Source organism: Pollachius pollachius, assembly GCF_949987615.1.
Source record: "Pollachius pollachius genome assembly, chromosome: 3".
Classification (NCBI taxonomy): domain Eukaryota; kingdom Metazoa; phylum Chordata; class Actinopteri; order Gadiformes; family Gadidae; genus Pollachius; species Pollachius pollachius.
In genome coordinates, this window is record NC_136936.1 from 503,849 (window position 1) to 531,532 (window position 27,684).

Consider the following 27,684-nt stretch of genomic DNA (forward strand, 5'->3'; position numbering starts at 1 on the left):
CTGTGATTCCTGCTGCGATTCCTGCTGTGATTCCTTCTGTGTTTCCTGCTGTGTTTCCTGCTGTGTTTCCTGCTGTGATTCCTGTTGTGATTCCTTCTGTGATTCCTGCTGTGTTTCCTGCTATGTTTCCTGCTGTGATTCCTGCTGTGATTCCTGCTGTGTTTCCTGCTGTGATTCCTTCTGTGTTTCCTGCTGTGTTTCCTGCTGTGATTCCTGCTGTGTTTCCTGCTGTGTTTCCTGCTGTGTTTCCTGCTGTGATTCCTGCTGTGATTCCTGCTGTGTTTCCTGCTGTGATTCCTGCTCTGTTTCCTGCTATGTTTCCTGCTGTGATTCCTGCTGTTTCCTGCTGTGTTTCCTGCTATGATTCCTGCTGTGATTCCTGCTGTGATTCCTGCTGTGTTTCCTGCTATGTTTCCTGCTATGATTCCTGCTGTGATTCCTGCTGTGTTTCCTGCTGTGTTTCCTGCTGTGATTCCTGGTGTGTTTCCTGCTGTGATTCCTGCTGTGTTTCCTGCTGTGTTTCCTGCTGTGTTTCCTGCTGTGATTCCTGCTGTGTTTCCTGCTGCCGGTCTGATGCCCTGTGATGGTGCTCTTTGCAGGCCGTCTTCTCGGTGACAAACCCGCACACAGACATTGTGATCTTAGCCCGAGTGGAGAAAGTGCTGATGGGAAACATAGCCTGTAGCGCTGAGCCGTACATCAAGAACACAGACTCCAGTAAGGTCAGAAAACGCTTTTAATTATTTATTTTCCTCTTTTATATTTATAGTGTACCGTATCCATAATGATTTCTTTTTATGGCTATTGGTTGATATAGGCTATAATCATGTGTTGTATTTAAAATATCAGGGTTAGTTATGCTAATTATATTAGATCTGTCAGTTTTGTCAGATTGATTTCCTGTTTTGCGTTTTTCCCCCATTGTAACGGAGTGTCTGTTTGTCATGGTCAGACCGTTCAGAAGATGTTGAAGTCCAACAAACAGTTCTGCAGTAAACTGGGGAAGTACCGAATGCCCTTCGCCTGGTGCATCAGGTCAGTCGAACACACCTCTCCTTTAATACACTGTTGGACATTAATACGATGTAACATGAATACACCTCTCCTTTAATACACTGTTGGACATTAATACGATGTAACATGAATACACCTCTCCTTTAATACACTGTTGGACATTAATACGATGTAACATGAATACACCTCTCCTTTAATACACTGTTGGTCGTTGATATGATGTAACATGAATACACCTCTCCTTTAATACACTGTTATTAATATGATGCCTGTCTGTGGGGACAGGTCTGTTAATCTGATGTAATCTCTGTGCGGTGACCAGTCTGTTAATATGATCTAACCTGTGTGGGGACAGGTCTGGTAATCTGATGTCACCTGGTTGGGAACAGGTCTGTTAATCTGATCTAACCTGGGTGTGGGGACAGGTCTGTTAATCTGATGTAACCTGGGTGTGGGAACAGGTCTGTTAATCTGATGTAACCTGGGTGTGGGGACAGGTCTGTTAATCTGATGTAACCTAGGTGTGGGGACAGGTCTGTTAATCTGACGTAACCTGGGTGTGGGAACAGGTCTGTTAATCTGACGTAACCTGGGTGTGGGGACAGGTCTGTTAATCTGATGTAACCTAGGTGTGGGGCAGGTCTGTTAATCTGACGTAACCTGGGTGTGGGAACAGGTCTGTTAATCTGACGTAACCTGGGTGTGGGGACAGGTCTGTTAATCTGATGTAACCTAGGTGTGGGGACAGGTCTGTTAATCTGATGTAACCTGGGTGTGGGGACAGGTCTGTTAATCTGATGTAACCTGGGTGTGGGGACAGGTCTGTTAATCTGATGTAACCTGGGTGTGGGGACAGGTCTGTTAATCTGATGTAACCTGGGTGTGGGGACAGGTCTGTTAATCTGATGTAACCTGGGTGTGGGGACAGGTCTGTTAATCTGATGTAACCTGGGTGTGGGGACAGGTCTGTTAATCTGATGTAACCTGGGTGTGGGGACAGGTCTGTTAATCTGATGTAACCTGGGTGTGGGGACAGGTCTGTTAATCTGATGTAACCTGGGTGTGGGGACAGGTCTGTTAATCTGATGTAAACTGGGTGTGGGGACAGGTCTGTTAATCTGATGTAACCTGGGTGTGGGGACAGGTCTGTTAATCTGATGTAAACTGGGTGTGGGGACAGATCTGTTAATCTGATGTAACCTGGGTGTGGGGACAGGTCTGTTAATCTGATGTAAACTGGGTGTGGGGACAGGTCTGTTAATCTGATGTAAACTGGGTTTGGGGACAGGTCTGTTAATCTGATGTAACCTGGGTGTGGGGACAGGTCTGTTAATCTGATGTAAACTGGGTGTGGGGACAGGTCTGTTAATCTGATGTAACCTGGGTGTGGGGACAGGTCTGTTAATCTGATGTAACCTAGGTGTGGGGACAGGTCTGTTAATCTGATGTAAACTGGGTGTGGGGACAGGTCTGTTAATCTGACGTAACCTGGGTGTGGGGACAGGTCTGTTAATCTGATGTAACCTGGGTGTGGGGACAGGTCTGTTAATCTGATGTAACCTGGGTGTGGGGACAGGTCTGTTAATCTGATGTAACCTGGGTGTGGGGACAGGTCTGTTAATCTGATGTAACCTGGGTGTGGGGACAGGTCTGTTAATCTGATGTAACCTGGGTGTGGGGACAGGTCTGTTAATCTGATGTAACCTGGGTGTGGGGACAGGTCTGTTAATCTGATGTAACCTGGGTGTGGGGACAGGTCTGTTAATCTGATGTAACCTGGGTGTGGGGACAGGTCTGTTAATCTGATGTAACCTGGGTGTGGGGACAGGTCTGTTAATCTGATGTAACCTGGGTGTGGGGACAGGTCTGTTAATCTGATGTAAACTGGGTGTGGGGACAGGTCTGTTAATCTGATGTAACCTAGGTGTGGGGACAGGTCTGTTAATCTGATGTAACCTGGGTGTGGGGACAGGTCTGTTAATCTGATGTAAACTGGGTGTGGGGACAGGTCTGTTAATCTGATGTAAACTGGGTGTGGGGACAGGTCTGTTAATCTGATGTAAACTGGGTGTGGGGACAGGTCTGTTAATCTGATGTAACCTGGGTGTGGGGACAGGTCTGTTAATCTGATGTAACCTGGGTGTGGGGACAGGTCTGTTAATCTGATGTAACCTGGGTGTGGGGACAGGTCTGTTAATCTGATGTAACCTGGGTGTGGGGACAGGTCTGTTAATCTGATGTAACCTGGGTGTGGGGACAGGTCTGTTAATCTGATGTAACCTGGGTGTGGGGACAGGTCTGTTAATCTGATGTAACCTGGGTGTGGGGACAGGTCTGTTAATCTGATGTAACCTGGGTGTGGGGACAGGTCTGTTAATCTGATGTAACCTGGGTGTGGGGACAGGTCTGTTAATCTGATGTAACCTGGGTGTGGGGACAGGTCTGTTAATCTGATGTAACCTGGGTGTGGGGACAGGTCTGTTAATCTGATGTAACCTGGGTGTGGGGACAGGTCTGTTAATCTGATGTAACCTGGGTGTGGGGACAGGTCTGTTAATCTGATGTAACCTGGGTGTGGGGACAGGTCTGTTAATCTGATGTAACCTGGGTGTGGGGACAGGTCTGTTAATCTGATGTAACCTGGGTGTGGGGACAGGTCTGTTAATCTGATGTAACCTGGGTGTGGGGACAGGTCTGTTAATCTGATGTAACCTGGGTGTGGGGACAGGTCTGTTAATCTGATGTAACCTAGGTGTGGGGACAGGTCTGTTAATCTGATGTAACCTGGGTGTGGGGACAGGTCTGTTAATCTGATGTAACCTGGGTGTGGGGACAGGTCTGTTAATCTGATGTAACCTGGGTGTGGGGACAGGTCTGTTAATCTGATGTAACCTGGGTGTGGGGACAGGTCTGTTAATCTGATGTAACCTGGGTGTGGGGACAGGTCTGTTAATCTGATGTAACCTGGGTGTGGGGACAGGTCTGTTAATCTGATGTAACCTGGGTGTGGGGACAGGTCTGTTAATCTGATGTAAACTGGGTGTGGGGACAGGTCTGTTAATCTGATGTTACCTAGGTGTGGGGACAGGTCTGTTAATCTGATGTAACCTGGGTGTGGGGACAGGTCTGTTAATCTGATGTAACCTGGGTGTGGGGACAGGTCTGTTAATCTGATGTAACCTGGGTGTGGGGACAGGTCTGTTAATCTGATGTAACCTGGGTGTGGGGACAGGTCTGTTAATCTGATGTAAACTGGGTGTGGGGACAGGTCTGTTAATCTGATGTAACCTGGGTGTGGGGACAGGTCTGTTAATCTGATGTAACCTGGGTGTGGGGACAGGTCTGTTAATCTGATGTAACCTGGGTGTGGGGACAGGTCTGTTAATCTGATGTAACCTGGGTGTGGGGACAGGTCTGTGTTTAAGGACAATCAAGGGACGCTGGACAGGGAGTCGCGCTTCTCGCCGCTCTTCAAGCAGGAGAGCAACAAGATCTCCACTGAGGACCTCATCAAGATGGTCTCAGAGTACAGGAAGTAAGACCCCCTCCTTCTCCTCCTCCTCCTCCTCCACCTGTTGTTAAAGTCGTCTTGATGTCTGCCCTCTGGTTTCTGATCGTGCGGTTGTTGCCCGGGCAGAGCCGAGAAGACCAGCAAGCTGCAGACCATCCCTGGGAACCTGGACATCAATGTGGACTACGTTCCTCTGGAGCATCCCAGTGTGTTGAAGCTCCACCTCTCCACTTCTCTCCTACTCTCTCCTATCTCCTCCTCTCTCCTCCTCTCTCCCCTCTCTCTCCACTTCTCTCCTCCTCTCTCCTCCTCTCTCTCCTCTCTCCTCCTCTCTCCCCTCTCTCTCCACTTCTCTCCACTTCTCTCCTCCTCTCTTCTCCTCTCTCTCCTCTCCTCCTATCTCCTCTCTCCTCCTCTCTCCACCTCTCTCCTCCTCTCTCCTCCTCTCTCCTCCTCTTCTCCTCTCTCCTCCCCTCTCTTCCTCTCTCCTCCTCTCCTCCCCCTCCTCCTCTCTCCTCCTCTCTCCTCCTCTCTCCTCCCCTCTCCTCCTCTCTCCTCCCCTATCCCCTCTCCTCCTCTCTCCTCCTCCTTGCCCCCATGCTGTCCGTCCATTGGCTCTCCTCGCTCTAACCATTCTTATTAAACTAAGTGTCCACCCTTCTCCACCCAGACTGCGTCACCTCCTCCTACGTGCCGGTGAAGCCCTTCGAGGACCTGGAGCGACACCCACCCACAGTGGAGGTGGAGGAGTTTGTCCAGGACACCACCAAGTTTACCCAGCCGTACCGCGTGTACAAGAACCACATCTACGTCTACCCCAAACATCTGAAGTACGACAGCCAGAAGAGCTTCGCTAAGGTAGGCCACAGAAGAGCCCACAGCAGAGCCCACAGCAGCAAGGCTCCGCCTACCCTTCACCAAGCCCCGCCCCCCTCAGCATGTCCCGCCCCCTTCACCTAGGACCCTCCAAAAACTGAACTGTGTGATGTTTCAGCTGCTGTCCGGATTGGCTGCTGGGTCACACCCGGCTGGCCCTGAGCTCGCTCTCCCATGTCGCTGTGTAACAGGGTACTCTTTGTTCGCAGGCCCGAAACCTCGCCGTGTACGTGGAGTTTCGGAGCTCGGATGAGGAAGTGGCCAAATCTCTAAAGGTTCAGTTCCTGTCTCAGTTACGCCACATTTTGCATCTCAATTGTAGATGTGTGAAAAGCAGATTTGCCTTGCCTGTTGCACGCTCTATTCCAATCTCTTTTAAAGCTGTTTTTATTTTTGTTGTGTCCTGAGGGTAAATGTTCAATTAGCCAATTTCCTTTTGCTTGTGTCCTCCTCTTCAAGTGCATCTACGGCAAGCCAGGAGGCCCACTCTTCACCACCTCTGCCTCCTCCACCGTCCTCCATCACTGCCAAAACCCCGACTTCTATGACGAGGCAAGGACAGGTTGCCCATCAATCAGTCTGTCCATCTGAATGTCTGTCAGTCTATCAGTAGCTCTGACATCTGTCTCTCTGTCTGTCTGACATCTGTCTCTCTGTCTGTCTGACATCTGGCCTATGTGTGCGTATGTCTGTCTGTCAGGCTGTCTGTCAGTTTATCTGACGTCTGGCCCTTGCTGTCTGTCTGTCTGACGTCCGTCTGTCTGTATTTCTGATGTCTGTCTGACGTCTGTCTGACATCTGGCCCTTGTCTGTCTGTCTGACATCTGTCTGGCCCTTGTCTGGCCCTTGTCTGTCTGTCTGTCTGTCTGTCTGTCTGTCTGTCTGTCTGTCTGTCTGTCTGTCTGTCTGTCTGTCTGTCTGTCTGTCTGACGTCTATCTGACGTCCTGCCCTTGTCTGTCTGTCCGTCTGTCTGACTGTCCGTCTGTCTGACCTCTGTTTGTCTGTCTGTCTGACGTCTGGCCGTGTGTCTGCAGGTGAAGCTGGAGCTTCCCATCCAGCTCCATGAGAAGCACCACCTCCTCTTCTCCTTCTACCACGTCACCTGTGACATCAATGCCAAGACCAACGTGAAGAGGAAAGAAGCCCTGGAGACCCCAGGTGAGGGGGTGGTCTCATGAACGTTATCATGGTGCTGGACCAGTTCATCATGGTGCTGGACCAGTTCATCATGGTGCTAGACCAGTCCACCATGATGCTAGACCAGTTCATCATGGTGCTAGACCAGTTCATCATGGTGCTAGACCAGTTCATCATGGTGCTACTTCATTGTACTAGACCAGTTCATCATGGTGCTAGACCAGTTCATCATGGTGCTACATCATTGTACTAGACCAGTTCATCATGGTGCTACATCATGGTACTAGACCAGTTCATCATGGTGCTACATCATGGTACTAGACCAGTTCATCATGGTGCTAGACCAGTCCATCATGGTACTAGACCAGTTCATCATGGTGCTACATCATGGTACTAGACCAGTCCATCATGGTGCTAGACCAGTTCATCATGGTGCTAGACCAGTTCATCATGGTGCTAGACCACTTCATCATGGTGCTAGACCAGTTCATCATGGTGCTACATCATGGTACTAGACCAGTTCATCATGGTGCTAGACCAGTTCATCATGGTGCTATACCAGTTCATCATGGTGCTACATCATGGTACTAGACCAGTTCATCATGGTACTAGACCAGTCCATCATGGTGCTAGACCAGTTCATCATGGTGCTAGACCAGTTCATCATGGTGCTACATCATGGTACTAGACCAGTTCATCACGGTGCTACATCATGGTACTAGACCAGTCCATCATGGTGCTAGACCAGTTCATCATGGTACTAGACCAGTTCATCATGGTGCTAGACCAGTTCATCATGGTGCTAGACCAGTTCATCATGGTGCTACATCATGGTACTAGACCAGTTCATCACGGTGCTACATCATGGTACTAGACCAGTCCATCATGGTGCTAGACCAGTTCATCATGGTACTAGACCAGTTCATCATGGTGCTAGACCAGTTCATCATGGTGCTAGCCCAGTTCATCATGGCAGTACATCACGGTGGTACAATAGTCTACAATGGTAGTGCACCATTATACGATGCAGCTCATAGTAGTGTATCAGTATATCCCGGCGGTGCTGGTAAAGAAGCAGGCGGGGTGGCCTGTCTCTCTGACCGCTGCCTGTCCCTCTGACCGCTAACTGTCTCTCTGACCACTGACTGTCTTTCTCTTTGACGGCTGCCTGTCACTCTTTCTGACCGCTAACTGTCTATCTGACCGCTGCCTGTCTTTCTCTCTGAACGCTGCCTGTCTCTCTGACCACTGCCTGTCTCTCTGACCGATGCCAGTCTCTCTCTCTGACCACTGCCTGTCTCTCTGACCGCTGCCTGTCTCTCTGACCGCTGCCTGTCTCTCTCTCTCTGACCGCTGCCTGTCTCTCTCTCTCTGACCGCTGCCTGTCTCTCTGACCGCTCCCTGTCTCTCTGACCGCTGCCTGTCTCTCTCTCTGACTGCTGCCTGTCTCTCTGACCGCTGCCTGTCTCTCTCTCTGATCGCTGCCTGTCTCTCTGACCGCTGCCTGTCTCTCTGCAGTGGGGTACTCCTGGCTTCCGCTGCTCCGTGAGGGCCGGCTGGTGTCCCAGGAGTTCAGCGTCCCCGTGTCCTGCAACCTCCCTCCAGGGTACCTGGCCCTCAGAGAGCCCAGCAGCACCAAGGTACCGTAGGGGCCCATGGGGGGGGCGACGGCCCGGGGGGTGAGGGATGGGATGTTGATCTTCTGGTTCTCGGCCCTACAGAACAGCTCTGATGTGAAGTGGGTGGACGGAGGCAAGCCCATCTTCAAGGTGTCCACCAACGTGCTGTCCACCGTCTACACCCAGGTCAGTGGGGCCCTCTCTTTAGCCTCTGGGCATTAGCCACAGCGGCATGCCGCGCATCCAGACACACCGCGCTAAGGAGGGTTAGGGTTAGCTAAAGGTAGCTAAAGGTAGCTAAAGGGAGCTAAAGGTAGCTAAAGGCAGCTAATGGTAGCTAAAGGTAGCTAAAGGCAGCTAATCGCAGCTAATGGCAGCTAAAGGTAGCTTAAGGTAGCTTAAGGCAGTTAATGGCAGCTAAAGGCAGCTAAAGGTTGCTAAAGGCAGATAAAGGTAGCTTCATGTAAACCGCAGCCTTTGTGGATCAAACCCGGCCATCCAACTTTCAGGTGGAATTCAAAGACCCGAGGCGCTCTGCTACCCTGGCTCTCCGTTCCTCCCTGCCCTCCCTCCCTCCCTCCATCCTTTCCTCCCACCCTTCCTCCCTCCCTCCCTCCCTCCCCCTGCCTCTATATGTCAGCGTCTCTCTGGTTCTTCTCTGCTTAACCAAACCTTTGAGCCCCAGGAGCCGTGATCTCCACGTCTCGGGGCCAGCCTCAGACAGGGAGGGGGTCCAACGGGCATTCCTCCAGCTCCTACTGTGTGTGTCCCCAACAGGACCCCCACCTGAACAGATTCTTCCAGCAGTGCCAAAAGAGAGAGCTGGACCTTTCTCTGCCGCCTACCTCCACCTTCCTTAGTTGCCTGAAGGTCAGCACAAAATGAGATCTGCTCATCCTTCTTCCTCTCCTCTCCGCTGAGTTTGATCTCCGTGTCTGAGTCTCTGCTCCCCGTCTCCCTCCAGGGTCTCCTCAGTATGGACAGACTCCCTGTCATCATCCGCTTCCTGCCGGTGCTCTTCAACAGACTGTTCAAGGTTCTGACGGAGAATGACAACGACGAGGTCACCACTGCCACCACCAGGTAGGAGCATGTCACTGCAGCCTGATACAAGTCCAGTCCACTGAATGAATTAAAACAATGGTGCCTCCAGAGGCTGAAAAATACCTCCTTTCTTCAGTAAGATAACAATAAACTGCCTCTTTGCCGTTGGGTTTCTGACCGTAAAGCAGTTCTTGTGGGGCTGCGGTCGCATTCAGCAGCTTGTGGGAGAGAGGCTGTGTGAAGCCAGCAGGCCTAGTGCCAGAGTGGGATCAACCTGTGGGTCTGCTGCCATGTGTCCACAGAGTGCTGCTCCACATCGTAGCCAAGTGCCATGAGGAGAGCCTGGACCACTACCTGCATTCCTACATCAAGGTACGGCCATCAGAGAGGGCTGCTCCACTCAACCACATGTGTGATCCTCCTCGGTGGGTTGGAGCCCGGAGACGCCATCAGGGAGTGGAAAGAGGCAGACAGAAGCGTGTGTGCACTGGCGTGTGCTCGTTCATGTGCCTGTGCATGTGCGCTTGTGCAAAGAAAGACATGGAGAGAGAGAGAGAGAGAGAGAGAGAGAGAGAGAGAGAGAGAGAGAGAGAGAGAGAGAGAGAGAGAGAGAGAGAGAGAGAGAGAGAGAGAGAGAGAGAGAGAGAGAGAGAGAGAGAGAGGTAAGCAGAGAGAGAGAGGGAGAGGTAAGCAGAGAGAGAGAGGGAGAGAGAGAGGGAGGGAGAGATAAACAGAGAGAGAGAGAGGTAAGCAGAGAGAGAGAGGGAGAGGTAAGCAGAGAGAGAGAGGTTGAGAGAGAGGGAGGGAGAGATAAACAGAGAGAGAGAGGGAGAGAGAGAGGTAAGCAGAGAGAGAGAGGGAGAGAGAGAGGGAGGGAGAGATAAACAGAGAGAGAGAGAGGTAAGCAGAGAGAGAGAGAGAGCGGATTGGGGGGATAAAGCCCGGTTTCCCGCCACTCCACCAGAACAACAGAGATGCTTGTTTACCCAGAAGGCAGCAGGAGCATTAGAGAAGAGCACCAGCGAGGAGATGGAGCGCTAGAACGCAGCCCAGGGAGGAGAGAGGTCGCCATGGCAACAGACTGGCATGGCGCTCAGGGCCAGTGGTGAAGGATGGGCTGTGTGTGTGGGGGCCTAATGAATGTAGCAAGGCCTGATTGATCAAAGCGTCTGAAACAAAACATTTATAGCAGAGGAAAAAAAACAATAATAGACAGTTCTTGAAGAGGGCGTGTTCTCCTGGGTTATACCATGAAGGCTCTGTTAGTCACCCCCACCATCACCACAGGGGAGGGGCATCATGCTCACTGTGTGTGTATGTGTGTGTGTGTGTGTGTGTGTGTGTGTGTGTGTGTGTGTGTGTGTGTGAGCAGTATGTGTTCAAGACGGAGTCCCAGGGCTTCAGGACCGTGCACGAGGAGCTGGCCAAGGGGATGACCTTCGACCTGAAGAGCGGAGAGCCGGCGGCCGTCAGGAGCGTCCTGAGGGTAAGCGCTCCTCTGACTGATGAACCGCTCCTCTGACTGATGAACCGTTCCTCTGACTGATGAACCGCTCCTCTGACTGATGAACAGCTCCTCTGACTGATGAACCGCTCCTCTGACTGATGAACCGCTCCTCTGACTGATGAACCGCTCCTCTGACTGATGAACCGCTCCTCTGACTGATGAACCGCTCCTCTGACTGATGAACCGTTCCTCTGACGGTGAACCGCTCCTCTGTGTTACTCCAGGTCCCAGAGCTCAGATCTTTGGTGTGGTGGTTAGGGTTAGGGTAACCCTAGCCCTAACCCTAATGATTATGAGCTTCTTTTAATCAGCCAGATTTTTTGGATTGTTTGTGGAGGCCTTGAGGAAGGAGGTGTTCTGAGCTGGTTCCTCTCTCTCCTGCCACAGTTCTCCTGGTTCTTCTTTGAGCTCATCATCAAGTCCATGGCCCAGCATCTGGTCCAGTCAGACACGGTCAAGGTGAGGGCTTTACTCTGACGCTTATTTTATGTTTAAACAGAAACAATTTCACCAGGCCAGCCGCTGTTTTCAAGCTAGCTGCCAAAACAATTAAAACTGAAATCATGACCGCAAAACTACATCTACAGCGGAGAGAGGACTATTTTACAGCTTTAAATCCATATTGCTTATTTCTAAACTGTTCATATAGACTCTGCGTTGTGTATTTTTCCATTCTAGTAGTAATTCTTGAAGTGGAAGTCAAGGCAGCTTGACAGGTTGGATCAAAGGGTTGAATAGATGATGGCTCCAGGATGTAACACAACAGATACAGACTTGGTTGAATAGTCTCAGTGTAGGAGGTGAGGAGCAGACTCCAGACGTGCTCCTTGGCTGTCGATTCCTCTTTTCACCGAACCAAAGGTTTGGGTCCAGTATTATAGGAAAGATAACGGGAATAACAAAAGAACAGAAGCAGCGTCTCCCTTGATAAGTTATATGGCCCTGGCTATGTCCCAGACGACCGGGTTGGTTTGTCCTTGATGGGAAATAACAAATGGTGGAATGTTGGAAATAACACCTTGTATCAGTAGGAGAGGCACTGGCCTGTTCCAAGACGAAGAAATGTGAACACAGAGAGACACTAAAATACGCCAACATTCCTCATTATTATTACACTTCAATCAGTTTGCTGAGCTGTAGATTTGTCCCAGTCTTGCATTTTGGATCTTGAGTCCAGACTTTGGCCCAGGTGTTGGGTCTATCATCTAGAGGTGTTCTCTCCTGCCTCCACCCCAGCTGCCTCGCCCCCAGAGGTTCCCCTCCTCCTACCTGGGCCGACTGGAGACCCTGCTGGAGACGCTCTCGGACCACGTCTACTGGAAGCACAAGGAGGTGCCGGAGGAGACCCGGAGCGCCACGCTGGCCGTGGCCGCCTTCGTCAAGGTACCGGCCTGGGTCTGAGGACCTGATAGGGAACCACGGCTCAGTAGACCTCAGTAGACCCAATAGGGAACCACGTCGACCCTGGTCTGAGGACCTGATAGAGAACCACGTCGACCCTGGTCTGAGGACCTCACAGAGAACCATGAGACCCTGGTCTGAGGACCTCATAGAGAACCATGAGACCCTGGTCTGAGGACCTCATAGAGAACCACGTCGACCCTGGTCTGAGGACCTGATAGGGAACCACGTCTCAGTAGACCTCATAGGGGGGTGACTCTCTCCTCCCACCTTTTGCTCTCTGACCCTAACCCTGTCTCACCCTAACCCTATCTGAACCTTACCCTGCCTGACCCTAACCCTGTCTCACCCTAACCCTCTCTGACCCTAACCCTGTCTCACCCTAACCCTGTCTCACCCTAACCCTCTCTGAACCTTACCCTGTCTGACCCTTACCCTGTTTCACCCTAACCCTCTCTGAACCTTACCCTGTCTGACCCTAACCCTGTCTCACCCTAACCCTCTCTGAACCTTACCCTGTCTGACCCTAACCCTGTCTCACCCTAACCCTCTCTGAACCTAACCCTGTCTGACCCTAACCCTGTCTCACCCTAACCCTCTCTGAACCTTACCCTGTCTGACCCTAACCCTTTCTCACCCTAACCCTCTCTGAACCTTACCCTGTCTGACCCTAACCCTGTCTCACCCTAACCCTCTCTGAACCTTACCCTGTCTGACACTAACCCTGTCTCACCCTGACTATGTCTCGTCCTCTCCTCATCTCTCTGCAGCGGTGCTTCACCCTGATGGACCGAGGCTTTACCTTCAAACTCATCAGTAACTACGTCACCATGATCACCGCCACCGACAGCAAGGTAACCCAGGAAGAAAACCTTGTCGAACCCTCATTAGTGTGAGAAATAATCAGTGTAAGATGTACACTGCATATGAGTTGAAGTTAATGAACATGTATTTTGCATCGGTAATGACATTATTATCCTAATTCCGTATGAAGTGTTCATACCTGAGCGGCCGTACAGACCAGGCAGCACTACCATACCTCCCTCTTTGTGTTGGCAGATGCTGTGTGAGCTGAAGTTTGAGTTCCTGAGGGAGGTGTGTAACCATGAGCACTACATCCCCCTCAGCCTGCCCCTCCCCTCGGCCCGCATCACAGGTAGGAGGCTGCCCCCCCCATGGCTGCTGTCAATCATCACTGACCTCATTGATCATTGCTCCATCTGTCATTTAACGACCCGCCTCTCTTATTCTTACTTTACCCTCACTCTCTCTTTGACTTACACACTCTGTCTGTCGGTCTGTCTGTCTGTCTGTCTGTCTGTCTGTCTGTCTGTCTGTCTGTCTGTCTGTCTGTCTGTCTCTCTCTCTTCCTCTCTGTTCTTGCTCTTCCTCTTTCTGTCCATATCAGACAATGCATCACCAGTGCCATCAAGTTCCCATGGTAACTATCTTATCTCATTCCTGATTGATGTTACATTATATCTTCAGAGATTGTTGTCATTGCACGCCTCATCTCTGGCCATGAGGTCTGAGGATTTGTGAGATCAGTTTGTTGAGCAGAAGGGAAGTCAGCATAACATTCAATTGAATAACTTTGTTTTATAAATTACACTATGTAAAAAGATATAGAGTTAAATCTGGTAAACGTCATGAAACATACAATGAAACAATGAATATGCAAATAGAACATAATGCAATTTGAATTAAATAGTAAAAACCCAAAAGCAAATAATGGCAAATAATAAATAGATATCAAATAAGTCAAAGCTAGTTTGTATTTAATTGATGACGGTAATCTGTATCCCAGTGGAGGCTCTCCCCCCTCCTCCCCCAGTGTGCGTGCCGGAGTACAGCCTGACCTCTCCCCCCTCCTCCCCCCTCCTCCCCCAGTGTGCGTGCCGGAGTACAGCCTGACCTCTCCCCCCTCCTCCCCCCTCCTCCCCCAGTGTGCGTGCCGGAGTACAGCCTGACCTCTCCCCCCTCCTCCCCCCTCCTCCCCCAGTGTGCGTGCCGGAGTACAGCCTGACCGGGGAGTTCTGCAGGAAGCACTTCCTGACGGGGCTGCTTCTGCGGGAGCTGGGCCTAGCGCTGCAGGATGAACAGGACCTGCGGCACCTAGCCCTCGCCACGCTCAAGACCCTGATGGCCAAGCACTCCCTGGACGCCCGCTACGCCACCAAGGTGGGCCGCTGCCACAGAGCCACGCACACACGCACAGATACACACACGCACACAGATACACAAATGCAGTCACGCACACATGCACACACAGACACACTCACTCACTCAAGCACATCCTCCTCCTCCTCTCCATGCATCACTTCTAGGAAACACAACCCTGACCCACACACACACACAGTCACGCACAAACACAGAAACATTCCCTCCCTCGCGGCTCGTGTTGTTCAGTTCCACATCGTAGATGATGCTGCATCCCGTCTTCTAAAGCCTCTAATGAAGATGAGCAGCGGTAGAACACTGTGATGTTAACCCCTCCCCCCTGACGCTGAGTCCCGCCCCCTGACGCTGAGTCCCGCCCCCTAACAGGAGAAGCAGGCCCGGATCGCCTCCCTCTACCTTCCGCTGTACGGCCTGATCCTGGACAACATGCCGCGCTTCTTCCTGCGGGACATGTTCCCCATCTACTACACCTCCAGCACCCAGGTACACCCCCCCACCAGCTCCCCATCTACTACACCTCCAGCACCCAGGTACACCCCCCATGACTCTGACTGGAGCCCCCCCGCTGTCTCCTCCTCCAGGGGTCCCGGGATGACCTGAGCGTGGGCGGGGTGGCGTCCGGGGGCCTGACCCCCCACGTGGTTCGCCATGGCAACTCAGTGGACGCGTCCTTCTCCAAAGAAGTGCTCAACTCCATCACAGGTAGTGTGTGTGTGTGTGTGTGTGTGTGTGTGTGTGCGTGTGCGTGTGTGCGTCTCTGTGTGTATATGAATACAATCTCTCCTCCCCCACCAGCGTTCTCCTCCCTGGCGGTTGCCACGGGGACCCAGGCGGAGTGCCGCAGCTCGCTGGTCAGCGTGGACTCGAACCCGTGCAGCGCCGAGGGGGGCGGGGACAAGGCCGACGGCTGTGAGAAGGTGAGAGGTCGTACAGTTCGTTTGGCGGAAGACGCATTTACATGACATCTACATTCAGGCCGTGTAGGACGCTTTTATCAAGAGCCACTTCCATAAGTCATTAGTCAAAAGAAAGAGTAACAAAAATGTATCTCTGTCGGTACAGTAAGGATGTTCATAAAACCAAGTGCCAATCACTAACCATCACTAGGTTAGCCCATTACACTACAGAGACAGCTAGGATAAGACTCTACAACATGCTAAGTACTGTTTACGTGCCTGGACGTACAACACAGTTAGATCCACATGCATTGTTTAGGATGCTTTAAAGAATGAGACATCGTCACCAAGGGTCTTCATTGAAGCAGAAGATGCAGAACAGAAACACAGTTGTGTTAACGTTCATCTCGGCCATCTTTGGAAACTTGGTAAATACGTGATAACTAACAGGACTTGCATGAAGAGACAACAAGATCAAATCAACCACCAGATCTTCAGAGCGCGTCTACAAAGCAGCCCATCAAACCAGCAGCTTGAGGACTGAAATCCACAATAATTAAAGATAGCTGTGCTTACTCACCACTATGGCATTACTCCACTGTTACCATGGCATTACTCCAGTATGTTACCATGGCATTACTCCAGTATGTTACCATGGCATTACTCCAGTATGTTACCATGGCATTACTCCACTGTTACCATGGCATAACTCCAGTATGTTACCATGGCATTGCTCCAGTATGTTACCATGGCATTACTCCAGTATGTTACCATGGCATTACTCCACTGTTACCATGGCATTACTCCACTGTTACAATGGCATTACTCCAGTATGTTACCATGGCATTACTCCAGTATGTTACCATGGCATTACTCCAGTATGTTACCATGGCATTACTCCAGTATGTTACCATGGCATTACTCCAGTATGTTACCATGGCATTACTCCACTGTTACCATGGCATAACTCCAGTATGTTACCATGGCATTGCTCCAGTATGTTACCATGGCATTACTCCAGTATGTTACCATGGCATTACTCCACTGTTACCATGGCATTACTCCACTGTTACAATGGCATTACTCCAGTATGTTACCATGGCATTACTCCAGTATGTTACCATGGCATTACTCCACTGTTACCATGGCATTACTCCAGTATGTTACCCTGGCATTACTCCAGTATGTTACCATGGCATTACTCCACTGTTACCATGGCATTACTCCAGTATGTTACCATGGCATTACTCCAGTATGTTACCATGGCATTACTCCAGTATGTTACCATGGCATTACTCCACTGTTACCATGGCATTACTCCACTGTTACCATGGCATTACTCCACTGTTACCATGGCATTACTCCAGTCTGTTACCATGGCATTACTCCAGTATGTTACCATGGCATTACTCCAGTATGTTACCATGGCATTACTCCACTGTTACCATGGCCTTACTCCACTGTTACCATGGCATTACTCCAGTATGTTACCATGGCATTGCTCCAGTATGTTACCATGGCATTTCTCCAGTATGTTACCATGGCATTACTCCAGTATGTTACCATGGCATTACTCCAGTATGTTACCATGGCATTACTCCAGTATATTACCATGGCATTACTCCACTGTTACCATGGCATTTCTCCAGTTTGTTACCATGGCATTACTCCACTGTTACCATGGCATTACTCTGGGTAATGTTACCATGGCATTACTCCCCGGTTACCATGTTATTACTCCGGACCCCTGAATGTTTGGTCTCTGTCCCTCAGTTCGCCCGCCCCCAGTCCCTGATTGGCTACGGCTCTCGCTGTGACAAGCTGGACCAGGCTGAGACCCGCAGCCTCCTTATGTGCTTCCTGCACATAATGAAGACCATCTCTGAAGGTCAGGATCCCTTACCTAACGCTACGGCTCAGCCCCGCGGCCTGCAGGCTACAGGCTACAGTCTACAGGCTACAGTCTACAGTCTACAGTCTACAGTCATACAGGCGTACAGGCTACAGGCTACAGGCTACAGTCTACAGTCTACAGTCTACAGTCTACAGTCGTACAGTCTACAGTCTACAGTCTACAGTCTTACAGTCGTACAGTCTACAGTCTACAGTCTTACAGTCGTACAGTCGTACAGTCGTACAGTCTACAGGCTACAGTCTACAGTCTACAGTCTTACAGTCGTACAGTCTACAGTCGACAGTCTTACAGTCGTACAGGCTACAGTCATACAGTCTACAGTCTACAGGCTACAGTCTACAGTCTACAGTCTACAGTCTTACAGTCGTACAGTCTACAGTCTACAGTCTTACAGTCGTACAGTCTACAGTCTACAGTCGTACAGTCTACAGTCTTACAGTCGTACAGTCTACAGGCTACTGTCTACAGTCTACAGTCTTACAGTCGTATAGTCTACAGTCGACAGTCTTACAGTCGTACAGGCTACAGTCTACAGTCTTACAGTCTTACAGTCGTACAGTCTACAGTCTACAGTCTACAGTCTACAGTCTACAGTCTACAGTCTTACAGTCTACAGTCTTACAGTCGTACAGTCTACAGTCGACAGTCTTACAGTCTACAGGCTACAGTCTTACAGTCGTACAGTCTACAGTCGACAGTCATACAGGCGTACAGGTGTGAAGTCATACAGGCGTACAGTCTACAGGCGTACAGGCGTACAGTCATACAGGCGTACAGTCTACAGGCGTACAGTCGTACAGTCTACAGGCGTACAGTCATACAGGCGTACAGTCATACAGGCGTACAGTCTACAGGCGTACAGGCGTACAGTCTACAGGCATACAGTCTACAGGCGTACAGGCTACAGGCGTACAGTCGTACAGTCTACAGGCGTACAGTCATACAGGCGTACAGTCATACAGTCGTACAGTCTACAGGCGTACAGTCTACAGGCATACAGTCTACAGGCGTACAGGCTACAGGCGTACAGTCGTACAGTCTACAGTCTACAGGCGTACAGTCTACAGGCGTGCAGTCGTACAGTCGTACAGTCTACAGGCGTACAGTCGTACAGGTGTACAGTCTACAGTCTACAGGCGTACAGTCATACAGGCTACAGGCGTACAGTCTACAGGCGTACAGTCGTACAGTCTACAGGCGTACAGTCTACAGGCGTACGGTCGTACAGTCTACAGGCGTACAGTCTACAGGCGTACAGTCTACAGGTGTACGGTCGTACAGTCTACAGGCGTACAGTCGTACAGGCGTACAGTCTACAGGTGTACAGTCTACAGGCATACAGTCTACAGGCGTACAGTCTACAGGCGTACAGTCTACAGGCATACAGTCGTACAGTCTACAGGCGTACAGTCTACAGGCTTACAGGCTACAGGCGTACAGTCTACAGGCGTACAGTCTACAGGCATACAGTCTACAGGCGTACATTCTACAGTCTACAGGCGTACATTCTACAGTCTACAGGCGTACAGTCTACAGGCATACAATCTACAGGCGTACAGTCTACAGGCGTACAGTCTACAGGCATATAGTCGTACAGTCTACAGGCCTACAGTCTACAGGCGTACATTCTACAGTCTACAGGCGTACAGTCTACAGGCGTACAGTCTACAGGCGTACAGTCTACAGGCGTACAGTCTACAGGCGTACAGTCTACAGGCGTACAGTCTACAGGCGTACAGTCTACAGGCATATAGTCGTACAGGTGTACAGTCTACAGGCCTACAGTCTACAGGCGTACATTCTACAGTCTACAGATGTACAGTCTACAGGCGTACAGGCCTCTAACAGCACACCTGCATGTCTGAAGCCCCCCTGAATTCAAAGGGTTTCCACCACAGATACAACCCCCGTCTTACGTTACTCCTCACTTGTGTTTCTCTCTGTTTGTGTTTCCAGATGTTCTGGTGTCCTACTGGCACCGGGCGGTCCACCAGGAGATCTCGGACTTCTTCAACATCCTGGAGTAAGGGCTGCTGAGTGCTGAAACCTCGCCAGCCGGGGGGGGGGGGGGGGGAGGCGGGGGGCAAGTGTGAGAAGAGCACAGCGGAGAGAAGGAAAGAAAGGGGAAAGTTGGCACCAACCAGAGAAGGAAATTAATGTTTGGGAGTTGGTGTGAGAGAGCGAGAGTAGAGATTGAGAGAAGAGAGCGAGAGCAGAGAACGAGGGGGAGAGAGAGGGCAGAGAACGAGGGGGAGAGAGGGAGAGAAGAGAGCGAGGGGGAGAGAGAGGGCAGAGAACGAGGGGGAGAGAGGGAGAGAAGAGAGCGAGGGGGAGAGAAATGCCCTAAATGAGAGAGAGGGCAGAGAACGAGGGGGAGAGAGGGAGAGAAGAGAGCGAGGGGGAGAGAGAGAGCAGAGAACGAGGGGGAGGGAGGGAGAGAAGAGAGGGCGGGGGAGAGAGGGAGAGAAGAGAGGGAGGGGGAGAGAGGGAGATTAGAGAGGGAGGAGGACTGTAATCCCTCAGTCTTCTCTTTCCCCAGAAACTGTTCCGTAAATTAACCGCCCGTGTTTCCTGTGTCAGCATCTGGTTCCAGCTCTGCTCCTCACACGCGTGCACTTTAGAACCCGGAGGGAACTCATGCAAACAAACCCTGAGAACCCTGAACCCTGAGAACCCTGAACCCTCAGAACCCTGAACCCTCAGAACCATCAGAACCCTGAGAACCCTAACCCTGAACCCTCAGTACCCTCAGAACCCTAACCCTGAACCTTAACCCTGAACCCTCAGAACCCTGACCTCTGACCTCTGCTCTGCTCCCCAGGCTGTGTCTGCAGCACTTCCGGTTCCTGGGGAAGCGGCACATCGCCAGGTGAGAGACCGCCGCCGCGACGCATCAAACCGCCCCCTAGTGTCCTCGTGACTCATGACATCCTAAAGCAACGGTCACACATTCACCCACCCTGGCGGGGTCGGCCCCCAGGGCGACAGCCAGCTGGGGGACGCTGCAGGGTGAGGCTCAGGGACAGCTAGGAGGGGCCGGGGATCCCACTAGCAACCTTCCGGTTCCAAGTGAACCCGCTCTCCCTCCTGAGCTAAGCCGACCCTATATTACGCTAACCCCCATGGGGACATCGTGGTCCGTACGCAGACCAGAAGGCTCAGCCCATTGACATGGGTCGTCCCACTGCAAGCCCTGGGGACGCCAGAGAAACAGGCGCACACGGAAATATGCGCATATACAGAGCCGACGAATCAAGGGGAAACACTAATGGGTGTTTTGTATGCGTGTGCACGATCAGGGATGAGTGTGTAGCAGCAGGGCATTGTGGGGGATTGTTGAGGGGGAGGGGCTGAAGGTCCTGAATTCGCCAACAGAAAGGCTCTGCTGGAGATTCTACCGTCTTAGTCAGCAAACACAGGATCGGCTTGTAGCTGTCTCTGTGTGTGTGCGTGTCTCTGTGTGTGTGCGTCTGTGTGTCTGTGTCTGTGCATGTGTGTGTCTGTCTGTGTGTGTGTGCGTCTCTCTGACTGAAGCACAGCCCTTCGTCTGGCCAGACCCTTTCTGTCAGCCTGGTTCCTCCCTCCTCATTAAACGAGCCAGGTTCCTCTTCGGCGTTAAGATGCTGCGATGTCTGAGCCAACCCAAGGCTCGCGGCGCCCACGGTGAGGCAGCAGCAGGAGGCTAGCTCCAGAACCCGCTCTCTCAGACATTGCTCCCCGGGCGGGACGTTGCACAGGGGCTGGCTGGAACGCTGGCCTGGGCTCCAGCCCCCTGTAAGGGGCCATGTCTCTTCCTGCTCAATGTGTGAGAAATAAATGTGGGGGACTCCAGATAGACGCATGCGTTCACACTCACACTCCAACCCAAGTGACTGATGTGTTCCCGCTGAAGAGGTTCTTCAGTTCTGTTCACCCCCCGCCCCCCGCCCACTGCATCTCACTGTGTGCGTGGCGTGTCCTCTGCCTGCGCTGCATGCCCCCCCCCTCGGTGTTAATGGATTCTCAATGTGGCTGCACAGGCACGTGGATGTGGGGGTGGGGCTGCTTCATGATCCTGAGTGGCCCGCTGGGAGCTGGGAGCCCTTCCCGGGAGCACAGCATTCCCGGGGCGGCCCTGCGGTGGGAATGTCTTTCTCTCAGCCCGTCTGTGTTGCATGGCCTCAGCTCCTCTGCTGGTCCTCAGACACGGACCCCCCTGACCCAGGGCGTCCTGGGGTCGGTGCAGCCTCTAAACCCTTTGAGTCCTCGGCTGCTGAAGAGGCCGGTGAAGGTTCTCCTTCATCATGATTACCTCCAGACCCAGGAGGCTCTGCTGCAGACTAAGATGTAACTTAACCCTTGGGGTTGATACATTTTAGTTCCTCTTTGAACAGCTAAATGTTTTAGCGTGGGCGACCTCAGACACAAACAGTTTCCTAAACATTAATGTTTCACACTTATATTGGGCTACTAATCCTTCCAATTGATATCTTGCCTTATGAATATCCCTTATCCAGCTGTAACCACGCTAAAATACCGTATATAACGTCTTAATATATAACATGATATAACATAATATGACATGTTTCCATAACCACTGAGCCACAAAGCACCAAAATAACTTTTATGAATGTAATCCTTTGAGTCAAATTGTCCTGATTGATTCCGAGGCCCACAGACCTCTTGGTGCTAACGAGCCTTCCTGACTGTCAATGAACACACAGCCATGTTTACAACTACTCATCCCAGCTGTGATGTGATTGGCTCGTGACCAGGAAGCTAGCAGCGGCAGTAAAGCTGGCCCAGTCCACCCAGAAGGGCTCTAACCAGCACTCCCAACACGCCCAGTCCTCTCATCCCACTGGCCTGCTCCCACAATGGTAACGCTCCTCCTCCTCTTCCTCCTCCTCCTCCTCCTGCTCCTCCTCCTCCTGCTCCTCCTCCTCCCTCCCTCCACCTCTTCCTCCTCCGCCTCCTCCTCCTGCTCCTCCCCCTCCTCCTCCTGCTCCTCCCCCTCCTCTTCCTTCTCCTCCTCCTCCCCCTCCTCTTCCTCCTCCTCCTCCTCCTCCTGCTCCTCCCCCTCCCCCTCCTCTGGCTCCCCCTCCCCCTCCTCCTCCTCCTCCTCCTCCTCGTCTTCCTCCTGCTCCTCTTCCTCCTCCTGCTCCTCCTCCTCCTCCTGCTCCTCCTCCTCCTGCTCCTCCTCCTCCTCCTCCTCTACTGTCTAATTCTATAGAACATGTACAATATATTAGATGTTTACAATACATCTAATAAGTAGAATACATACTATACACAGCATATATACAATACATACGTTACATCTAATATGTAGAATAATGTAGAAGTATTTCAGAGGAGCACCGATAGGAACGCAGTTTAATCATGCATCTTTTTTTGTGTGTACATAGTTTACTTTAACTGAGACCATTGCATTGAAGGAGTCCAACAGTTAATCCTAAAGCAGTTAACCTGAACAGACGCACAGAGAGACAGCCAGCGGCCTCCCGCCTGTCTCACCTCCGCCGTGTGTCTGTGCTCATGCAGTGTGATATGTCAACTGGCTTCCCAGCATGCCGTGTGTTGTGATTGACAAGTCTTTGTCTGTGTAATGCCCTGTTTTGATTCCCACTGAAGTCACAGCTTCCCTGTCAGCCTCGCTGTCCCGTGAATCATATCATATCTGTATAGGATGACCGAACATCACAATATAAGAAGTACTGTTACTACTACTGCTACTGTAAGTGCTGTTGGTTCTAGATAGCACTCACAATATAAGAAGTACTGTTACTAGTACTCCTACTGTAAGTGCTGTTGGTTCTAGATAGCACTCACAATATAAGAAGTACTGTTACTAGTACTCCTACTGTAAGTGCTGTTGGTTCTAGATAGCAACAGTGTAATTTGGAGTTTTGAAAAACAATTTGTGTCCGCTCTATTTCTGGAGTTTAATCCCTGTAGTGAGATGCATTAGAGTATTCAGAGTAGCTGCCGATTGGCTGTTGGTGAAATGAGCTGCTGATTGGCCCTCCTCAGGATGGCGGCGTCCGGGGGCGACGGCCACAGACACGCCCGCTCTCAGACCATGCCCATCATCAGAGGGAAGAACGCCCTGAACAACCCCAAGCTGCTCCACATGATGGAGACCGGTAACAAAGCCCCACATGCATGTAAAGAAAGCACTCACGCACTCTCTCTCGGCACACGCTCTTCTCCATTCTCCCCTCATGGCCCCCCAGTGCATGACCCCCTGCAGCCCCCCACGTGGCTGTGACGGAGTGTGTCTGTGTGTGTGCAGATGGGAACATCCCCGAGGGCGACACCTTGAGCCCCACGGACATCGAGGCCAACCTGTCGACGGAGGTGTCCCTCACCGTGCTGGATGTCCTGGGACTGTTCGTACAACACCACAAGGTCTGCCTCTCCCCGCCGTCGCCCCCGGCAACGCTCGTAATGTAGTCCTCACATTCCTCACATCAGACAATCGCTTATTGTCAAAGGAGCAGAAAAAAAATGGCTGCCAGCCACTTGAGAAACACAGTCCTGCTGTGTTCTCGCTGACACTCTGCTGCCCTCTGGTGCCGGTGGGGGGAGACACAGTTCTGTGTTCTCGTTGACACTCTGCTGCCCTCTGGTGCCGGTGGGGGGAGACACAGTCCTGTGTTCACGTTGACACTCTGCTGCCCTCCGGTGGCGGTGGGGGGAAACAGCTCATCTCAAATGCGATGCACGCAGACACAGACGCACACAATGTCAAACTCTTCAGCATGGCAATGGTTACTATATAGGCACAATTAAATAAAGCACCTTGACATAGATGCCGGTCAGTTCAGTGACATTTTCCTGTGTGTGTGTGTGTGTGTGTGTGTGTGTGTGTGTGTGTGTGTGTGTGTGTGTGTGTGTGTCCAGAAGCAGCTGTTGATGGACGAGGGACAGAACGTGATGAAGAAGGTTCTGGATACCTACCTCCTCTTCTTCCAGATCAACCAGTCCACCACCACTCTGCGCCACGTCTTCGCTGCCCTCAGGCTCTTTGTCCAGAAGGTAGGATGGACTGACAGATTGCATACACACAGACACACTTTACCCATCACAAGATGTGGGTTACTTGTGTCCCACAGGCGTTGTGGTATTAAAGTGAAGCCCCTCCCTCTAGTTCCCCAGCGCCTTCTTCCAGGGGAAGGCGGACCTGTGCGGCTGCCTCTGCTACGAGATCCTCAAGTGCTGCAACCACCGCTCCAGCTCCACCCAGACTGAGGCCTCCGCCCTGCTGTACTGCGTCATGAGGCACAACTTTGAGTTCACCAAGGGCAAATCCATGGTCCGCTCCCACCTGCAGGTCAGTGGGGCGCCGTGTGTGTGTGTGTCTGTGTGTGTGACAGAGAGATTCTAGCCTTTCTGGTACTTGGTCCAGAGCCTCACCCTCATTGGTCCAGAGCCTCACCCTGATTGGTCCAGAGCCTCACCCTGATTGGTGCAGAGCCTCACTGATTGTTCCAGAGCCTCACCCTGATTGGTCCAGAGCCTCACCCTGATTGGTCCAGAGCCTCACCCTGATTGGTCCAGAGCCTCACTGATTGGTCTAGAGCCTCACCCTGATCGGTCCAGAGCCTCACCCAGATTGGTCCAGAGCCTCTCTCTGATTGGTCCAGAGCCTCACCCTGATTGGTCCAGAGCCTCATCCTGATTGGTCCAGAGCCTCACTGATTGGTGCAGAGCCTCACCTAGATTGGTGCAGAGCCTCACCCTGATTGGTCCAGAGCCTCACCCCCCCCCCCCCCCCCCCCCCCAGGTGATCAAGGCGGTGAGTCAGCTGATCGCGGACGCGGGCATCGGGGGGTCCCGCTTCCAGCAGTCCCTCGCCATCATCAACAACTTCGCCAACGGGGACGCGCCCCTCAAGGTGAGAAGCCCCGCCTCCCACCGTCCTCAGCCAGCGGGGGGCCGGCGCTGTGGGCCGCTGCTCCCTGAGGACCCCTGAGGACCCCCTGTGCTCCTGTCCCCAGAGCACGCCGTTCCCGGCGGAGGTGAAGGACCTGACCAAGAGGATCCGCACGGTGCTGATGGCCACGGCGCAGATGAAGGAGCACGAGAAGGACCCCGAGATGCTGGTGGACCTGCAGGTCAGCCTGGCCAACTCCTACGCCTCCACGCCCGAGCTGCGGCGCACCTGGCTGGAGAGCATGGCCAAGGTGCACGTCCGCAACGGGGACCTGTCCGAGGTGAGCTCGCCCCCGCCGCTGCCGTCGCGCGGCAACGCTACTGCGACCTCTCCGATAGGTCACGGGGTCATGAGGGCTGGGTCAGCTCCAGAGGTAGAGCGGGTTGGCCGGTAACAGGAAGGTTGCTAGTTCGAGTGTTGAGGTGTCCCTGAGCGAGCACCTCCGCTTTGAGCGGCCACTGGTCAGCACAGCGCTGTATAAATGTTGGTTTATCGTTTACATGAAGGCTTGAACGAGGGTTTGGTCTTTTCGCGTCGAGGATGCAAAAAGACCAAACCTCTCCTTTGCCAATTACAATAGGGCATTTAGCAGACGCTTTTATCCAAAGCGACTTACATCGGTTAATGCACACATTGACCACCGACGGCAGAGTCGACCATGCAGGGGGACAGCCAGCTGGTCAGGAGCAGTTAGGGTTTAGTGTCTCGCTCATGGACACATCGACACTCAGCTAGGAGGAGCTGGGGATCAGACCAGCAACCTTTCGGTTACAAGACAACTGCTCCACCTCCTGAGCTAAGCCGACACCGCGTGTGGGGGGGGGGGGCGTGGAGTATGAACCCAGGACCTTTCAGCCTGGGACTGGAAGGCCTTAGAACCGCTTACTCTGCTGCCACATGTGAACAGAGTGGCTCTCCCTCAGTGACAGTGTTAACCAGCTGTGTGTTGTGTGTTAACCTGCTGTGTGTTGTGTGTTAACCTGCTGTGTGTTGTGTGTTAACCTGCTGTGTGTTGTGTGTCTGGTAGGCGGCCATGTGCTACATCCACATATCTGCTCTGATTGCTGAATCGCTCAAGAGGAGAGGTGAGTACACAACGCCTGCTGTGTGTGTGTGTGTGTGTGTGTGTGTTTGTGCGTGTCTTTGTGTGTGTGTGGCTGTTTTTTGTGTGCCTGTGTGTTTGCCATTGTATGTATGTGTGTGTCTTTGTTTGTGTGTGTGTGTGTGTGTCAGTGTGTGTGTCTGTATGTGTGAGTGTGTGTGTGTTGACGTCAGTGCATACGTGTCTGCTGTCAAAGTGCTGTTAGGTCTGGAGTGCATCACCAAGACTAACTCCTCGTTCACCGAGTTCAGGTTTCATCACAGCAGGAACCCTAACACGAGACACGTGGTCGTACCGTACTCCGTACCGTACCGTACTGTACTGTACGGTACTGTACTGGACTGTACTGTACCGTATAATACATTACTGTACTGTACTGTACCGTATCGTACATTACTGTACTGTACCTTTGACTGGGGGTCATGTGGCATTATCTGCATTATCTGTCTGTAGCATGGCTGCTTAGCATGCTTTACCATTGTCCCATATAGCCTTTCACCTGCTAGCTCTCATCGGCTAGCCTTTCACCTGTAAGCCTTTCACCTGCTAGCTCTCACCTCTAAGCTCTCACCGGTTAGCTCTCACCTGCTAGCTCTCACCTGCTAGCTCTAGCCTGCTAGCTGTCACCTGTTAGCTGTCACCGGCTAGCCTTTCACCTTCTGGCTCTAACCTGCTGGCTGCCACCTATTAGCGGTCACCTGTTAGCTCTCATCTGTTAGCCTTGTTTTGCTTGCTGCTCCAGCTCTTCTTAGACGACGTACTGGAGGCCCAGCGAGTGTGTCCTGTAACCCTGCTCCCTCCCTCCTCACCAAACAGGCTACTGGAGGGCGGACAAGGCCCGGATGTCCCACGTGGCCGCAGAGGAAAGCCCTGTCTTTAACCGTAGCTCCTTACTAACCACCTCCCGGGACCCTGACAGTGAGTGGTCCTACCGGGGGGGAGGGTGAGGTGTGGGGATGCTCCTTGTTGGTGGCGATGGGACATTGCGATGGTTTTGGGCGGAAGCAGACACTGGGTTTCTTCCCATTGTACGCCTGTCCTGTGGGGGTCTGACCACTGGGGATCTCCCTGGTTCCCCCAAAACGTCCCCACTGCGCACCCAGAGTGATTTTGTGTTGCTAGAGTAATGAATGTTTGAAAGTCACATGAGCACCACCCCACCAGAGCACTTTGTCCACTCTGCTCCTCCGGGGGGGCTCTGAGGTGGCCTGGTTCAGGCCTGGTGCCGTAGCGCTGACCTGCTGTCTGTGTGTGGACCCTCAGCCTCCTTCTCCATGGGCTGGGCCGCCTTCATGTGCATCAGTCCCAACGTCAAGGAGGAAGGAGCCATGAAGGAGGACACTGGTACCCTGGACACGCCCTACACCGAGGTACGGCCCCCAGGGTCACGGATATCCTCACAGCACCCTGCAGAGCACCCTGAACAGCACCCTGCAGAGCACCCTGTAGAGCACCCTGTAGAGCACCCTGAACAGGACCCTGCAGAGCACCCTGTAGAGCACCCTGTAGAGCACCCTGCAGAGCACCCTGTAGAGCACCCTGCAGAGCACCCTGTAGAGCAC

General features: G+C 52.2%; 1 protein-coding gene across 6 annotated transcripts in view; it reads left to right on the forward strand.

The window, feature by feature from the left end:
* The window catches only part of dock10 (dedicator of cytokinesis 10), a 75,844-nt gene that overhangs the window by 40,825 nt on the left and 7,335 nt on the right, over positions 1-27,684 (forward strand). For 2 of the 6 annotated variants that reach the window (XM_079732194.1, XM_079732198.1), the window contains exons 13-48: positions 600-722; positions 953-1,035; positions 4,427-4,549; positions 4,652-4,731; positions 5,196-5,383; positions 5,611-5,676; positions 5,861-5,953; positions 6,437-6,560; positions 8,058-8,179; positions 8,261-8,344; positions 8,936-9,028; positions 9,123-9,241; positions 9,505-9,574; positions 10,575-10,688; positions 11,097-11,168; positions 11,946-12,092; positions 12,881-12,964; positions 13,170-13,266; positions 13,519-13,551; positions 14,113-14,291; positions 14,658-14,774; positions 14,873-14,993; positions 15,087-15,208; positions 16,961-17,075; positions 19,059-19,125; positions 19,924-19,971; positions 21,857-21,961; positions 23,115-23,248; positions 23,377-23,492; positions 23,988-24,122; positions 24,235-24,417; positions 24,871-24,981; positions 25,085-25,300; positions 26,048-26,105; positions 26,939-27,040; positions 27,386-27,492. In XM_079732194.1, coding sequence (XP_079588320.1) covers positions 600-722; positions 953-1,035; positions 4,427-4,549; positions 4,652-4,731; positions 5,196-5,383; positions 5,611-5,676; positions 5,861-5,953; positions 6,437-6,560; positions 8,058-8,179; positions 8,261-8,344; positions 8,936-9,028; positions 9,123-9,241; positions 9,505-9,574; positions 10,575-10,688; positions 11,097-11,168; positions 11,946-12,092; positions 12,881-12,964; positions 13,170-13,266; positions 13,519-13,551; positions 14,113-14,291; positions 14,658-14,774; positions 14,873-14,993; positions 15,087-15,208; positions 16,961-17,075; positions 19,059-19,125; positions 19,924-19,971; positions 21,857-21,961; positions 23,115-23,248; positions 23,377-23,492; positions 23,988-24,122; positions 24,235-24,417; positions 24,871-24,981; positions 25,085-25,300; positions 26,048-26,105; positions 26,939-27,040; positions 27,386-27,492 — 3,951 coding nt within the window. The remainder of the gene's footprint in view (positions 1-599; positions 723-952; positions 1,036-4,426; positions 4,550-4,651; positions 4,732-5,195; positions 5,384-5,610; positions 5,677-5,860; positions 5,954-6,436; positions 6,561-8,057; positions 8,180-8,260; positions 8,345-8,935; positions 9,029-9,122; positions 9,242-9,504; positions 9,575-10,574; positions 10,689-11,096; positions 11,169-11,945; positions 12,093-12,880; positions 12,965-13,169; positions 13,267-13,518; positions 13,552-14,112; positions 14,292-14,657; positions 14,775-14,872; positions 14,994-15,086; positions 15,209-16,960; positions 17,076-19,058; positions 19,126-19,923; positions 19,972-21,856; positions 21,962-23,114; positions 23,249-23,376; positions 23,493-23,987; positions 24,123-24,234; positions 24,418-24,870; positions 24,982-25,084; positions 25,301-26,047; positions 26,106-26,938; positions 27,041-27,385; positions 27,493-27,684) is intronic. The other 4 variants (XM_079732196.1, XM_079732199.1, XM_079732195.1 and 1 more) reach the window with 3 other exon arrangements.